This window comes from Nannospalax galili, unplaced genomic scaffold, assembly GCF_000622305.1.
Source record: "Nannospalax galili isolate Female #2095 unplaced genomic scaffold, S.galili_v1.0 scaffold410, whole genome shotgun sequence".
NCBI lineage: Eukaryota > Metazoa > Chordata > Mammalia > Rodentia > Spalacidae > Nannospalax > Nannospalax galili.
The window spans coordinates 363815-380684 of NW_008329143.1; the positions used below are offsets into that span (position 1 = coordinate 363815).

The 16870-nt window shown below is 44.3% G+C and overlaps 1 protein-coding gene across 2 annotated transcripts in view; it reads right to left on the reverse strand.

The window, feature by feature from the left end:
• The window catches only part of Wwp2 (WW domain containing E3 ubiquitin protein ligase 2), a 149072-nt gene that overhangs the window by 78724 nt on the left and 53478 nt on the right, over positions 1 to 16870 (reverse strand). For both annotated transcript variants that reach the window (XM_008833710.3, XM_029563775.1), the window contains 2 exons: positions 16428 to 16565; positions 13599 to 13695 (listed from right to left, as the gene is read on the reverse strand). In XM_008833710.3, the coding sequence (XP_008831932.1) occupies positions 13599 to 13695; positions 16428 to 16565 (235 nt within the window). The remainder of the gene's footprint in view (positions 1 to 13598; positions 13696 to 16427; positions 16566 to 16870) is intronic.

Consider the following 16870-nt stretch of genomic DNA (forward strand, 5'->3'; position numbering starts at 1 on the left):
AAAGCATGATATCCTACTTTGGGTCCTCATTAATTTCATTTCTTTTCTTTGCCATTTTGTCATTAAAATGGGCATCTTTGAAGGCCATTTATGAGCACAGAAAGCAGATCCAATGCACAGAGGTACCAGTCAGCAAAAAGCCCAACAGAAAATCTGCACATACAGAGTCCATGGGAGGGTCTTGGTTTTTCACACTACCAGATGCAGAATTTGACATCCAATTATCAAGTAATAAGCAAATCAAAAACATCTTCAACTCACTGAGATTCTTCTTGCTTTGTTTTTCTGTTTGTTTGTTCTGTATTTTGGGGGGAGGGGTGTTCTTTGGGAGGAAATCCCCCTTTTCTTTTTCTTTTGAGTCAGGGTTTCTCTGTAGCCCCTGCTGGCCTGGAGCCTTCTCTGCAGACCAGGCTGGCCTCAGTTCTACCTCTGTCTCCTGAGAGCTGGGACTAAAAACATGCACCACTACACCTGGCCCCCCTTTTCTTTTTTCAGTTGGGTCTCACTATAAAATCCAGACTGGCTTCAAGTTCACACTCTCCTGTTTCAGTGTGCCAAAGGATTACAGGAGTGCACCATCCACTCCTATAGACTCACAAGGCTAAGCATAGACAGAAACCATAGGCAGAACAGACAAATAACAAGCAAATGGAAAAAAAAAAAATGACTCTACAGACACCAAGAATCACACAAAACACAAATGGACTGACAGCACAAAGACAGAAATAATCGCATCTTTTTTTTTCCCAATCAATTAAAAGTTTTTACAAGAAATATCACCTAAAATACAACAACCAAAAAGGCTGATGGAAGAGAGGGGGTAAAGATGCTTGCCACGAAGCCTAATAATCTGAGTCTGATCCCCTGAACCCACACGGTGGAAGGAAAAAGTGAGTATCTGTGCATGCCCAACTCTCCAACTCTCTCTCTCCCTTTCTCTCTCTCTCTCTCTCTCTCTCTCTCTCCCCCCCCATCATCTCCTCCTCTGCAGCTGGACCAGCCTTTCTACTACTGCACCTTCCACCCTCTACAAGCACCACCTGTGAGCCCCAATGCTCCTTCCCCAGATTCCCTGAAGAGTCAATCCCCTGCCTTCTTCAGATCATTATTCAAAGGTCACCTTCTACACGATGCCTCTCTTGAATACCCTATTTAATACCGCCATTTGCTTTTATGGGACACATTTATAATTTTCTGCATAAATAAAACTTTTGAGGACAGTCAATAAGACAGAATCTGGTTAGGTAGCCCAGGCAATGGGATTACAAGCCTGTGTGCCACCATGCCCCACTCAAGCTTAGTTTTAAAACTAACAAAATTCAGTGAAATCAGGAAAAAAAAATGGTACACTCTGAGATTACTATTCTATAATCTAAGACATGGAATGTTTCTATAAAGAACTAAATAATTGGTGTTAAACTTGCATATAGCAGGGGCAGGCTTTGGGGGCTATAATTTTGGCAGAATGCTAGGGGTAGATGCCACAGTGAGATGAGTTAATAAATAAATGGAAAATCAGGGTGGGAGGCCAAAATCCTTGCTGAATTTCTAATAAGGGTACAGAACTTCATGAAACCATAAAATATGAATTCTAGGTTTTAGTTCTGTGGCATTTTTTAAAAATCTAATACAAAATTTAAAAAGCCTTAGCTATGGAATTGCTTTAACATCTAAAGAAGTTGTTTTATTTAAGCTCTTGAGTTTGCCATCACAAAGGCAGTCACTAACCCAAGCCCCAAACTCCTACCTCCATTAACCTTGGCACTTTCTAGAAGAGCCACTCATCTCCAATAAAATCCTAAAGGAAAAGTCTGACCTCATCACACCAAACCACAGCCACCAACATTATGGCTTACACAACCGTTCTCTTTGCCATGTACATCTGCTCAAAGCATTTGCAGTCAGTTCTGTTCTCGTCCCACCCCACATACCAAGCCGCCCGAGTTCTGACTACGAACTATTCCTTCAAGACCCATGCTCTTTTCATCAGCTTCTCTCTAGACCCTCTCCCTTCCAGCCACAAATTTCTAGGTCAGAGGAGTCCTGCAGTATCAGTCCTGTACCTGTTACCCTTTATCTTGACCTTTCTGACCACGACCAGGAATACAGTGCTTTGCTTTGTGTCTCTGAAGTTTGGTTTTTATTCCTCCTATGGATACTCTTTTAGAGAAATGATTTTCCCAAAGCCAAGCAGTATCCTGTCCAGAGAGCTTGCCTAGCATCAAAGCTGACCACTGCAAGGGATGTGACGGACACACCCTTAAGTTCCTCCCTCCTGCATCTCTTTTCTCCATAAATGACATCACTGTCCAAAGCCTGGGAGCCCTGTCCACTCCTGCTCATCCTCTAACCTATGCCATGTTATATCTCCTAAGTAGTTCAAGGTACTTCCTCTGTCTCATCTCTATTCTACCACGGCCCAAGGCTAGTCCTTTCCAGTTCCTGAAAACTCCTTTGGCTTTTCAGTGCTAGGAGCTTGGGGCTGGCAGTTCTATGCCAAAGATGACTGAAAACTGAGACTCTATGCAGGTGCTAACAGAGAAAGCCAGAAGTTGAATGGTGGAGTCAGAATGGTCTGGTGTAGTTTTGCTTTTTTATTCCTGGTTGCATGTTTTCCTAAGGACAGCTTGCTGGGGCCCAGACTGTGGAAACTGTAAAATAAAGGTATTATATGAGTCTGTTTGCCTGATACATAGCACAAATTCTACACAAACGTAGATACCTTGGTTTTATTTTTTAATTTTTAAAGGTTTGTTTACTTGTTATCTATATATATATGTGTACCTGTAAGAGTTTATGTGCACCACATGTGTGCAGGTGCCCAAGGATGAGAGAGAGCATCATATCCCCTGGAACTGGAGTTACAGGTGGTTGTGAGTCAACTGATATGGGCGCTGGGAACCTAACCCAGGTCCTCTATAAGCACTCTTAACTGCTAAGCTGTCTATCTAGGCCCAGTAGAGATCTTATTATCCTGGAAAATTCAAGGGCTCCTATGGCAGGGGGCAAGTATGCAGCTTCCCCCCATGCAAGGTACCTGGATGGAAGCTGTGGGACAGAGAATTAAATGTGAGATTGATAATGTTTTACCAGCATAAAAATTAAAATATAACTTAAATTCCTGCAGAAAAAAATCCTCCTTATTGGCTTCTGATTCTAATCTTAACCTGCATCATATCAGACATTACCATGTAGTTCCTCTCCCCACAGGGACTAGAAGATTCCCAGCCTTCCTTCTGCAAAGTTCTATGTGATGTAGGCTACACCACCGAGAAGTCAATGCTAACAGCAGCTGTATTCATAGCTGGAGAAACAACTAAGGCGTACTTCAGTAAGGAATAGATAAGTGAAATGCAGTGTAGTTGAACAATGGAGTATCATTCAGTATTAAAAAGAAATCAAATCGAGCTGGGCGTGGTGGGGCACACCTTTAATCTCAGCACTGGGAGGCAGAGGCAGGAGGATCTCTGTTGAGTTCAAGGTCACCCTGGTCTATATAGTGAGTTCCAGAACTGCTGGGGTTACAGGAAGACCTTGTCTCAAAAAAGACAAAAAAAAAAAAAAATCCTAAGTCAATGAAATTAATCTGAAATGACTATACATTGCATGACATTCTGGGAAAGAGAAAAACCATGACAACGGTTAAAAGACCAGTGCTGGGGTCAGAGAGAATGGGGAGGGCTCGAAAGAGGAAGCACAGAGCAGCAGACTACTCTGCATGAGACATGGGACAGTGATAGCAGATACACGTCACACATTTGTCAAACCCCACAGAAAGGACACGACCAAGTCAGAACCCTAACATAACAATGGCCTCTCAGTGGCAATGACATGTCAGCGTCCCATTCCAACAAAGGCTGATCCTGAGGGAGACTGTGTGCATGGGCGACTCCTTTGCTGCTGTTCCATTTTGTTACTTATTTTGCTCATAAAACTGCTCTTAGAAGGGTCAGGCAAGGTGGCCCACGCCTTTAATCCCAGCATTTGGGAGGCAGAGCTGGGGGATCTCTGTGAGCTCAAGGTCAGCCTGGTCTACATAATGAGTTCTAGGCCAGCTGGGGCTACAAGCAAACCCTGTCTCCAAAAACAAAAACAAACAAAAAACTGCTCTTACAAAAATAGAAAACAAACAAAAGGAGGTGGCAGCTAGATTTGGCCTGGAAACCAGAGTGCGCTACAGTGACCATCCTAGTATATCACACGTCAGCATGGCTGAACAACTTCCATCCTTCCAGTTGGCCAAGCTCGGTTGTTCCCGTCTTTGCCCACGCAGTATCCTCTGCCTGTAGGGTTGTCCCTGACCCCCATTTCACTGGATCAGCAGTAAAATACAGCTCATGTGGAAAGTCATTTTAAATCCCCAACTCGCCTGTGTACACACCAGCACTCTGGGATCCACTACACTAGCTTGAGACTGTCACTCCAGTGTCTGTCTCCTGCTACGGACAGTCCTTGGTATGAAGGACCATGACTTTCCATCCTTTTGTGGCCAAGACCTCGTTCAGAGCCTGGTTCAGTGTGTTCTGTAGACACCGGCTCTCTTTCTTTAGTTCTCAGCTTTCTGGTACACACCACATATCCCTTGGCTCCTACAGAGGAAAGCCAAATAGCTAGCTATGAAATAAACCACTATGAATAAGTAAATGTTCAATAACATCATTTTTATTAATATATAATCAACATATCAATAAAAATATTAAGATGGGATGAATCTCCATGACTATTATTTGGGAATATAACAGACCCTTTGTCCACAGTCTCAATTTATTCCACCCCCACCAACTGCTCAGAAGACAGCCTGCAGGTTCCCTGGGAGCAAGGTCTGTCTCTCTCACCAATGAATGACTAAATGGAATTACCTGTATCCTTTTCTCTTTCCCAGAAACACTAATGAGACTACAGTTTGATTTTAAGGAAAGCTGTTGGGTGGGAGAAGTAAATGGAAACAAAAAAGGTGCTAAACTCAGTTTTAGGCTGACAGGGTAACATGTCCAAGTCAAGCAGCCTTTGGTCAGCTCCATGGAAGAAGGGCTGGCCACGGCCAGCAATGACTGAAAGAATGGCCCAGTGCCCAAAGGCTTGGGTCCCAAAGTCCCTCTTTCCCTGTCAGCTTTGCTTCCCAACTCTCCCCTGGCCCTTCCAGGACTTTGAGAAGTGTTCCCAGCAGACTCACACCCGCCTGAGTTTATTTTTCTTTCCTTTCTGGGATAGGCTGTCTGCAGACACAGCCGATGAGCTATTTAGAGCTCACCAGAGACCTTGGGGCTTTATAAGGTTCCCAGAATACAGCTCTTTTAAACCTTCAGAGGTCATTAATGCCAAGGCAAGGGAGCCAATAAATCTAATAGGTTTTTGTCAGAACAGGACAAAAAAGAAGAGTAAAAGAGGGCGAAAGAGACCCAGCACAAGAAGTGCTGAAACTTTCCCAAGTAAAAGCACCCCGAAGGAGCTTGTAAAAATTAGGCCCACATATACAGCTTCTTAGCCAAGATCTTATATAGTTACCAGATCTACAGCTAAAAAACTCTGCCAGGCCTGGTGGCTCAGGCCTATAATCCTAACTACTCCAGAAGCAGAGGCAGGAGGATAGCAGGTTCAAGGCCAGGCTACAAGAGTGAGTTCAAGGCCAGCCTTACAACTTAGTAAAATTCTGTCTCAAAATAAATATGGGAGAACTGATCTTCTTTAATGGAGTGATGCTAGATACGTGACCAGGCACCAGTGGATGAACTCACAAGAAGGGACATCTGGGGACACAAATTTGATTTCATAGGCCTTAACATATATGACAGAATGCATGAAATCTGGTGGGGGGGTTGCAGACAGAAGAAGGGGTCTAAATATGATAAAGATGTATTGTATGAAATGTGCAAAAATTCAATAAAAACATATATTAAAAAAAGTTAGGAAGAATATGTGGATATTTGTAAGATACTATAAAGAAATAAGATAGTAAAACAGCTACACTAAAGTTGAGTGAATAATTTTCCTCTTAAATAAAAAAAATAAAGAGGGCTGGGGTAGATGTAGCTCAATGGTAGAGTGCCTATCCAGAACACATTAAGACATTTGGTTCAGACCCTAGCACTGGGGAAAAAGAAAACTTCCTGCCAAAGGAGCCAGCATTCAAGTCAGAGGGGGGCTCAAGGCTGGGCTTAGAGGAGAATATCCTACTGGCTGGGTTTCCCTCCCTCACCTCACACAACAGTTAGAAAGAAGAAAATCACAGGTGACCAAGAGTCAGCAAACCGCAAAGGGACTCGGACAACCTGGCTTCCCACTCTTGGCCTGGAATTTCACAACCATTTCTAATCTATGGGGAACTGCAAAGAGGGCTGCCAGCACCTGCATGGACCCTTCAGCTGGGTTCTTCCTATACACCCCACTGAGTCTCCTTAGCTCTCAGGACCACACAGACGGCCTCTAAGGCACAACCCTGAAGCAAAGGACAAAGGACAACAAACTTCCAGCCCATTCTGCTCATCCCACACCTCCCCACACACTGACTTCTTCTGATAAGCTCTGTAATATCAACAAGATGAACTCACTTGTATAGAGAGGGACCCTGTGTGATGTGTGCACAGCACCATGTACATGCAAGTCCTTCCCAACCTGAACCAACTTAGGCAGGTGCCCAAAACCAACCTTACTCCAGAAACATAAAGCATGAGTGGCCAGTGAGATGGTTGAGTGGGCGAGGGTGGCTGCCACCAGCCTAAGAACCTGAGGTCCATCCCAGGAACCCACATAGTGGAGGGAGAGAGCAGACTCCCAAAAGTTGTCTTCTGACCTCTAAATGTGTGAACATGCATGTACACACACATTCACACATGATAGAGATTGATAGATGATAGATGACGGATGGATGGACGGTAAATGTAAAAAACAAATAAAAAAAAAACTCAAACATGGATCCTTACAGGGTGTGAGAAGTGATCTCTGTGTGAATTAGCACGCACTCTTCCCCGGGGCTCTATCATAAACCAAGTGTTTCCACTGTTATCCTGGGATGAGGAACACGGCATGAGGACAGAGTTCACAGCGGCACATCGACAGGCACAAGCCTAGGGAACACCTTACTTGTCCCCACTCCAATCAACACTGAGACCAGCCCCTCTCCAGCCACTGAGATAAAGGATGTTGACACCACCTGGACCCAGTTTTCCAAGTCCCCAAATAAATTCTCAGGTCCTAGATTGTGACAGCAGAGTGTCTTAAGAGGCCAACGTGGAGCATCAACTCAGAATTGGCTGGTTGCCCTATCACACACATAAACTGGGCAGAATAAAAGTGGCTATTATCAAACACATGGGAATCCCAAGATCTGAAGTCTGGCTTCAAAAGCTGACAATAATTCTCCAACCCAGTTCCACTGCTGTTCAGTTCAGGGTGAACAGGGTGGCAGAGGGCCCTTTCGATTCTGTATTGTGAAGGATGTAAGCAACAGGACTACATTAGACATATAGTCAGCTTAAAAGAAGAACACGGGAACTACCAGGCAGGCTAAGAAATAGCATGACCCTAGAAATACTTTCTTTTCTTTTTTTTTTTTAATTTATTTTTATTCTATGTGTATGAGTGTTATGCCTATATGTATGTAAGTGCACCCATGTCATGTAATGCCTGCAGAGGACAGAAGCAGGTGTTGAATCCCCTGGAACTGGAGTTATGAATGGTTGTTAGCCACCATGTGGGTGCTGGGATTTGAGCCCGGGTCTTCTACAAGAGCAGCCAGTGCTCTTAACCACTGAGCCATCTCTCCAGCCCCAAAGTATTTTTTTTTGTAGCCTTGCTTTCTCTCCTTCCCTCCAAAGATAACCACTCTCTTGTATCAGAACTCCTCCTATCCATTTTATTTTGTTTTGTCTTTACTGAAGCATAGACTTGCTAGGTTGCTCAGGCTGGCTCCAAAACTGCTGGGCTCATGGAATCTTCCTGCCTCAACCTCCCAAATATCTAGAACTACAAGTGCATATTATAGTTTTCCTACCTATAAAGGTATCCCTTAGAAAGGTAGTGTTAGGTAGTAGGTATTGTTATTGTTAGGGCTGGCAAGATGGTTCAGTGGGTTAAGGTAGTTCCCAAGTCTGATGACCTGAGCTCGATCCTTGGAACCCACATAGTGGAAGGGGAGAACTAAGTCCAGCAGCTATCCTCTGACCTCTACACTCACTCCCTGGCACTCACACAACATAACATATGCACAAACACTAAATAAATAAATATAACTAACGAAACAGATAAATGTAATTTTTTTAATTTAAAAAATGTACTGCTTGGCCAGGTGTGGTGGCCCATGCCTTTAATCTCAGCATTTGGGAGGCAGAAGCAGGGGGACTGCTGTGAGTTCGAGGCCAGCCTGGTCTCTATAGCAAGTTCCAGACCATTTGGGGCTACAGGTAGACCCTGCCTCAAACAGACCAAAACTAAACTAAAAAAAAGATACTGTTAAGCCAGACATGGTAGGTGTGTGTTTATAATTTCAGCAACTGGGAGGTAAAGATAGGAGGATCAAAAGTTCAAGGTCTGGGGCTGGAGAGATGGCTCAGTGGTTAAGAGACTCAGCTGCTCTTGCAGAGGGCCCAGTTTGGTTCCCAGCACCCACATGGCAGCTAACAACAGTCCAAAACTCCAGTTCCAGGGGAACCATGCCCTTTTCTCACCTCCAGAGGCACTGAACACACATGGTAGACTTACATACATGTGGCAAAACACTCATACACATAAAATACAAATAATCTTTTTTTTTTTTTTTGTCTTTTTGAAACAGGGTCTCCCTGTAGCCCCAGCTGTCCTGGAACTCACTATGTAAACCAGGCTGGCCTCGAACTCACAGAGATCCACCTGCCTCTGCCTCCCAAGTGCTGGGATTAAAGGCATGCGCCACCACGCCAGCTAATAATCTTTTAATTAAAGAAAACAGTTCAAGGTCTTCCTCAGCTACATACTGAATTCAAGGCCACCCTGGATTATATGAGTTTCTGTCTTGAAAAAAAATTACAGAGGGGGCTAGAGAGATGGCTCAGCAGTTAAGAGCACTGACTGCTCTTGCAGATGACCCGGGTTCGATTCTCAGCACCCACATGGCAACTATGAACTGTCCTTAACTCCAGTTCCAAGGGAATCCAAAGCCCTTTACTGACCTCCACAGCATTACATGACACGCATACACTCACATACATGCAGGCAATACACTCATATACATAAAATAATAAATAAATAAATAAATAAATAAAATATTAAAAATTATAGAAATTAATAAAAAGAAGTATTCTCTAATAAAAGAGAAAAAGAAGAAAGGGCCTTGCTTAGCTCAGCAATTTCTAGCTTTATATAAATGGCATCATTTTTTTTTCTGTGACCTCACTGTTTTGAGTTCATGTGCATGAAGGTGCCTGTGTGTGTGCATGCTCTGTGTGTGAGTGTCTGTGAACAATCTTAGGTGTCAGCTTCAGGAATGCTGTCTACCTCCTTTAAAACAGGGTCTCTTGCTGGCCTAGAGTGCCCCAATTAAGACTACACTGGTGCTTGATGAGCCTCAAGGATCCTGTTTCTGTTTCTGCCTTGTCAGCACTAAGATTACACGCACACGCCACCATGCTCAGAATTTCTGTGAGTGTGCTGAGAACCGAACTCTGGTCCTCACGCTTACAAGGCACCCTCTTGACTGAGTTATCCTCCCAGCCCCAAATTATCTTTTTCTAGTTGTTGTTGAGACAGGGTCTTATTATGTAGACCTGGCTGGCCTGGGACTCACAGAGATCTGCCTGCCTTTGCCTCCTGAGTGCTGAGATTAAAGATTTGCACCACCAAGTCCAAACAAATTACTTCTTAAGCAGCTCCACTGACCGTATAGTATCACAATGTCTGGAAACAAATTTATGCCATGTAAAGTATACCACAATCCCAGGTTGGCTTCCATGTGGCAGACCAGATGGCTAGATAATTAGAGAAGCTTTGCCTGACTGCTCGTCAAGAATGGCCAAGATCCCACTAAGGATGGCATCTGACATCTGCGTGACAGGCAGATGGTGGTTCTTCAGGATGAACTTTGGTATTCTCTAGCTCTGTGAAGCAGGGGAAGAGGAAAGGAAGGTTGCCTTGGCGTCACAAATGTCACCTTCACAGATACATCTGAGTCCCTTTATTTAGATCATGGTAAACAGTACCTATATACAAAAAAGACCTACCTTGCAGACAGGAAGAACTAAATACTTAGGAAATAGCAGACAGACAGCTATCCTTCTCTGTGCCCCAGGAAGCAGAGACAGCACAGGATTGCCCTTGCATCTTCAAGGTCTTTCTTTGATCAATGCCTGAGCACTGGGTCACTTCTCAGGATCAGGAGATGTATGCAATAGACAGTCTCCGTAAGCAAAGTATAATCACCACACTTCATCTCAGTTAATTCCTACAATGACCTGTAGGGCAACTACAGTCTCCATTTCAAACCTCAAACACTAGCTCTGAGAGGTTCAGTGACTTCTACATCATGCAGCAAGCCAATGACAGGCCAGGATTTGATCTCTTCTCTGATTTTAAAGCCTTACACTCACTTGTTTGGTACTCTGTTACGGCCCACAGTGAGTCTGTGTGTGTGGTGAACTTCACATGTGGAAAAGATTCTGCTTTGGGGGTCATATCTGCAAACATTCCTGCTGACAGGCAGGGGCATCAGTATTAATGTCAATGTCAGATGGTAAGAACTCAAAGGCTGGGTACTGCCAAGTATGCAGCAGCGAAGCTCATGAAGGGTCCCACATGGCTTCAACTTATGAAGGCAATCTGCCCATCAGCAAGGAACAGGAACTAGCACTGATGGCAGTGTAAATCACTGCCTGTTGAAAATATATCTTTTAATTTTCTTTTCTTTTATTTTTTTATTTTTATTTTTTTTTGGTGTTTTTGAGACAGGGTCTCCCTGTAATGGGGACTGGCCTGGAGCTCACTATGTAGACCAGGCTGGCTGTGAACTCACAGAGATCCACCTGCCTCTGCCTCCCAAGTGCTGGGACTACAGTCTTGTGCCACCACGCCTGGCTAATTTTCTTTTCAATATTTTGCTGTTGTTAGCACACAATATTTTGTTTGGTTTTTTGGTGAGTTGAGGTTTTTGTTTTTGTTTTTGGTGCTTTGAGTCAGGGTCTCCCTGTAGCCTTAGCTGCCCTGGAACTCTAGACCAGGCTAGCATTGAACTCACAGAGATCTGCCTGCCTCTGCCTCCCAAGTGCTAGGATTAAAGGTATGTACCACACTCCCGATGGTTAGTTGGTTTTTAGAAACAAGGTCTCATGTAGCCCAGGCTGGCCTCAAACTTGCTATGTGGCCAAGGATAGCCCTGAATTCCTGATCCTCCTGCATCTACCTCCCAAGTGCTGGAAGAACAGGTGCACACCTCCACACCCAGCTTCTTTTCTTTCTTTAAGACAGGCAACACTCCTCAACACAAATGCCAATGATGAGGATTATCAGGGCCTATGGATGGATTTCACTGTTGATCAACTAGAGAAATTTAAAGGACTAATAAACAGGTCAAGAATTTAGGTTCAGGAGCTAGAGAGACAACTCAGTGGTTAAGAGCACCAACTGCTCTTGCAGAGGATCCGGGTTCCATTCCCCAAATGCACATGGCGGCTAACAATTATCTGTAATTCCAGTTCCAGGAGATTTGAGACCCTTTTCTGGTCTTGGTGGGCATTGCCCAACATGGGTACACTTACACACATGCAGGCAACACACTCATACCCATAAAATAAAAAATAATAAATAAAACTAAAACTCGGTGAGTAAAGGCACCTATTGCGAAGCCTGACGACTTGACTTCAATCCCTGGGACCCACATGGTGGAGGGAGAGAACAGATTCACAAATGTTGTCTTCTGACCTCCACATGCATGAGAGTGGCATGCACACACACACAGACACGCAAAATAAGATGAAAGAAAGAAAGAAAGAGAGAGAGAGAGAGAGAGAGAGAGAGAGAGAGAGAGAGAGAGAGAGAAAGAAAGAAAGAAAGAAAGAAAGAAAGAAAGAAAGAAAGAAAGAAAGAAAGATTAAATTTAGGTTCTGACTTGCTAAAAGCCAGATTCTGACTTCCAGCCCCAAATCAAGTGGTATCAGTGTGTTTGACCCAAACTTTCCAAGTCCAGTTAAATATCCAATACAGCAGTTTGGACTTCGAATCAGAGTTCAGAAACTGTCATTCTCAGAAGGGTGAATTGCTGAGGTGTCCCTGTCCCTATCTGACCACCACTGTCACTATGAACAGATTCTAGTCCCTCCAATTCTAAATCATTCCTTTGGTGCTACAAGATTTGCCAATCATATTTTCGGTCTTAATCTTAGAAGACTTAACTGTTTATTGCATCTTCTTTTTTTTAATATTTTATTATTTTTATTTTACGTGTATGAGTGTATTGCCTGCATGTATGTAAGTGCACCCGTGTCATGCAATGTTGCGGAGGTCAGAAGAGGGCTTCGGATTCCCCTGGAACTGGAGTTAAGGACGGTTTGAACCACCATGTGGGTGCTGGGAATCGAACCTGGGTCCTCTGCAAGAGCAGTCAGTGCTCTTAACCACTGAGCCATCTCTCCGGCCCCTGTTTATTGCATCTTATAAGCCATCTAACAAGTCACAGAAAATGTGACTGGTCTTCGGAGTGTGAGGTGACACCTCTATACAGGCTAAGAGGAATGAGGACAGGGAAATGGCGCTCAGCTTTTAATGAAGCTAGAGGTCCTGGGACAAAGGGCCCAAACATCCACCCTCTCTAGCTGCCAACATTTGGTCACCTCAATCTCATACAGCTACAAACCAAACCCAGAGTGACAACTGCCCTCAGAGGATCTGCCAAGATGCTGTGGATACTGGCTGGAACAAAATGATAATTGCCAAAGCATTGTTCTCTCTTCCCTGGGATTTGTTGGGAAGATGTTTGTCAATAACTCGCCTACCATAAGTAAAAAATATTCACAAGATTCACATGATTCTCTTCCAATAAACACAGGGCCCAACCTTCTTCTACTAGCCATTTCTCTAACAGATTTAGAGCTATTCTCTTGTCAAGGAATTCAGTTGCCATGGAAATGAGTTTAGAGCATGAATACAGGTATAAGGAATTTCAGTGAGTAAAGTAACATGACTCATGATAAGCATAACAAGTATAAAATACCTCAGGCCAAATGGTTTCAGCCATCACCAATGGGAACCACCAGCCACCCCACAAAAAAGGAAATGCAGTCGGAAAACTTCGCATCCAAGGAGCTGCTTTCTACATGTTTCTATGTATATTCTAGAAGGAGAAATGAGGCTGCCACAGGCTCTGACATGTAAAAGAAGCAGTCAAGTTCTCTAACAGGGCCTTTTATCCAAAAAGCCAACCTAGCCAGCCCCAATCTTCCTTTGAAAAGGAACCGCTGACCCTCCTAAGCATCTGGAGTGCTATATTCCTGAAAGAATTGCTTAAAATACTGAATCAGTCATAAGATCTCTGGAAATTTCCCGTAGTTTCCAAACGTGTTGTTTCTTACCACTCCTAGCATGTTTTCAAACACTTCAAGCAACTTCCTAGGGTCTTCTCACCCATAAAGGACTCTTACCGGGATCTCCCACCAAAGCAGTTTGTGCTGGGGGGTGGGTGCCTCGTCTCTGGAGCTACAGCTGTCCCGCTGGATTCTCTTGAAGGTGGTTGCAATCCTGGAAAAGGGATCAATCATAAGAGAGTTCAGAAATGTTGAGAAACTCAGCCCTTATTTGAGAGTTGGCTACCAGGCAGAGAACTCCCTGTGGATACCAGAGTTACCCGCCATGATGGGATAGGGACACCTTGTCAGCTTAGCCACTGCCATATGGAGCAAGGACAAGAGTCCAACCTGGGGAACATGGACTTCCTTGTGCATCAAATGAGCTTCAGCCTTTCAAATGTGAGATAGAGAACAGACACCAGCCATGCCATGCGAGGGCCAGGAACAGGGACCTTTTCCACAGTGTAAGTGGAACCTTCACCTAAAGGCCCTCCAAAAGCAGCGAAGTGTGCACCTGTAATCCCATGCTGAGACAGGAGGATCATGGTGAGTTTGAGGTCAGCCTAGGCTACACAGTGAGGCCTTATCTAAAAACAAACAAAAAAATCCCACATAATTATGTGTGTATGAATGACATGAAATCAGAAATGGAACTCTCTGGGAACAAAGGAAACTAACCAGGGGCTGGAGATGGCTCAGTAGTTAGAGCACTGGCTGCTCTTGCAGAGGACCAGGGTTTGATCCCCAGCACCCACATGGTGGCTAACAACCATACATAACTCCAATTCCAGGGAATCCGACACTCTCTTCTGGCCTCTAAAGGCACTGCACACACATCATATACTTACATATATGGGCAAAATGCTCATACACATAAAATAAAAATAAATTTTTTTAAAATTTACTTAAAAAACAAAACTAGCCAGCGCAGTGGTGCACGCTTTCAATCCCAGCACTCAGGAGGCAGAGGCAGGTGGATCTCTATGAGTTCAAGGCCAGCCTGGTCCACATAGTGAGTTCCAGGACAGGTGGGGCTACAGGGAGATCCTGTCCCAAAAAGACCAAAAAAAAAAGACTGGGGGGAAAAGAAAAAAAAAACTAGTTGCAAGTGGTGGCATACACCTGAGGCAGGCGGATCGTTCTGAGACTGAGGCCAGCCTGGTCTACATAGTGAGTTCTAGACGAGCTGTCTCAAAAAAAAAAAAAGGAAACTAAACTAGAAGGGAAGAAGGAAGGAAAGGTGGAGGGGCACAAGGAGGGCATGCGCAAAGTATGCTACATATATGTATGAAAATGCCCTTATGTAGTCTAGCACCACATACAATGAATATATACAAATGAAAGCCAAAAAAAGACAAGGTCTCCCTGTAGCCCCAGCTGGCCTGGAACTGGCTCTGTAGACTAAGCTGGACTCGATCTCAGAGATCCAGAGAGCCACCTGCCTCTGCCTCCCGAGTTCTGGGATTAAAGGTGTGCGCCACCACTCCAGGTTTTAAAAGGCAAAAAAATTTTTATTAAAAAAAACCCAGAAAGATAGTTTAGCTTATTAAAGTACTTGTTGCCAAGTCTGACAACAAATTCAATCTTGGACCCCTCATGGACAGAAGAAGCTCCCACAGGCTGCCCTCTGATCTTCACACGTGAACCGTGACACGTGTGAATAAATAAATAAAAATGAAAAAAAAAAGCAGGAGGAAAAAATAAGGCCCTTGCACTTCTCAGGGTACAGTTCACCACCTGCCCACAGCCTTCAGGGTAGATGTTATGAGTGGGGCGGCCTCTCCAGCCTCACCTCCACTTCCTCCTTGCTGATCCCTGGGATCCAGTCTCCTGACCCTAGTTCTCATCACAGACCCAGCCACTCCTTTCTCCCGCTGTCTAAACTCACAGAGCATGTCTCAACTTTCCAAGAGGAACCCTCCTTGAACACTGCCCCAGCTAGATGAGACCCTCAGAATCTCAAACTACCCTGTGCTTTTCTGTCACAGGTCATGTCACAGTGATAGCAATTATTTCTGTATTTACCCATTTCATGTCTAACTTCCCACTCAGAAGTAGAAACCACGTGAATGCTGCCTGATGCCGTTTGGCTAGCACCTGGACTAAGGCCTTGTACATGCCAAGGACTCAGCTATGTTCAACTGCATGCTTTCCCCCATGCAAAAGCACACCAGCCGCAAAACAACAAACCCAAAGAACCCTAAGCAAAGTTCAGCCCAGTGCAGGGACTCCTGTCAGCAGCCAAGGTTGATCCAACGACTAAGATTCCACCTGCTCTTGAATGAGAGTTCAAATCTCACCCCCTTGAAGCTAGAAAAAGCCTGGTGGGGCCTGAAAATTTCCGTCTTACCTCACATTTAACAAAACATTTAATGAGAAAAATGAAGGAGAAACCCAACCCATTCCAGACCTCAGACTCCATGAAATAATTTCCTGCTAGTTCCAGAGGTGATTAACTGCAGACGAGATCAAAAGGAACAAATTGCCAACACTCCAAACACTAGGGTCAGAGGAGGGGGCATTCTCCAATACCCCGGTTCGGCCTGTCTTTTGCTAGTTTGCATCACTAGAAGGGCACACGGTATCCTCCCCAGGCAAAGCCATCTCCAGAAATACTCTCAACCTCCCCAGAGAGTTCAACTAAAGTCACATTTCCTAAATCTGTTTTCCACAGTCCATGTGGGATGAAAAGATGTTTTAGTCTGCCCTTAATCCAAACAATAACACACCAAGATGTGACATTTATCTTGGTCCTTGATCAGAACGTAGTCCTTGAAAAATCAGGTCATGATTTTGATCTGGGAGACTAAGAGGCAGAGTAGCTCTGGGCCAACGCTGGCTACGCGGTACTATAGCTGAGATTCCCTAACCCGGCACAGCCCTGGGGAGCAGGGCGGCACTCACCGTCTGTCACAGCACTGCCATTAGGCACGCTTCCCAGATCAACAGTCGGCCCGTCCAGGAAAATTGTCAGCTCTCCGCCTGAGACAACACTGCCTTTGTTCTCCGTCTGCAGGTTCAGGGTCAGTTGCGTGTTCTCCACTGTTGGGTACAAAATGCAACACAGACACACCAAGTCAAATGCACACTGAGTTAGGATTCTATACATTAGAGGTGCCCGTTTCACCTGTTCTGGCTTCCTTGCCCTGTCCAATGTGTCTCGTGGCACAGAAAGAAGAGAGGCCGAAATCTGCTGAGGGGGTGGGAAGCTGGTACTGCCTTTAGGTATTTTATACCCTCATCTTTAGCTATGGATTTTTTTTTTTTTTTTTTTTTTTTTTTTTAAAAAAAAAAAAAAAAAAAAAAAAAGAGGACGATAAATCTTTCACTGTGATATATCAAAATAA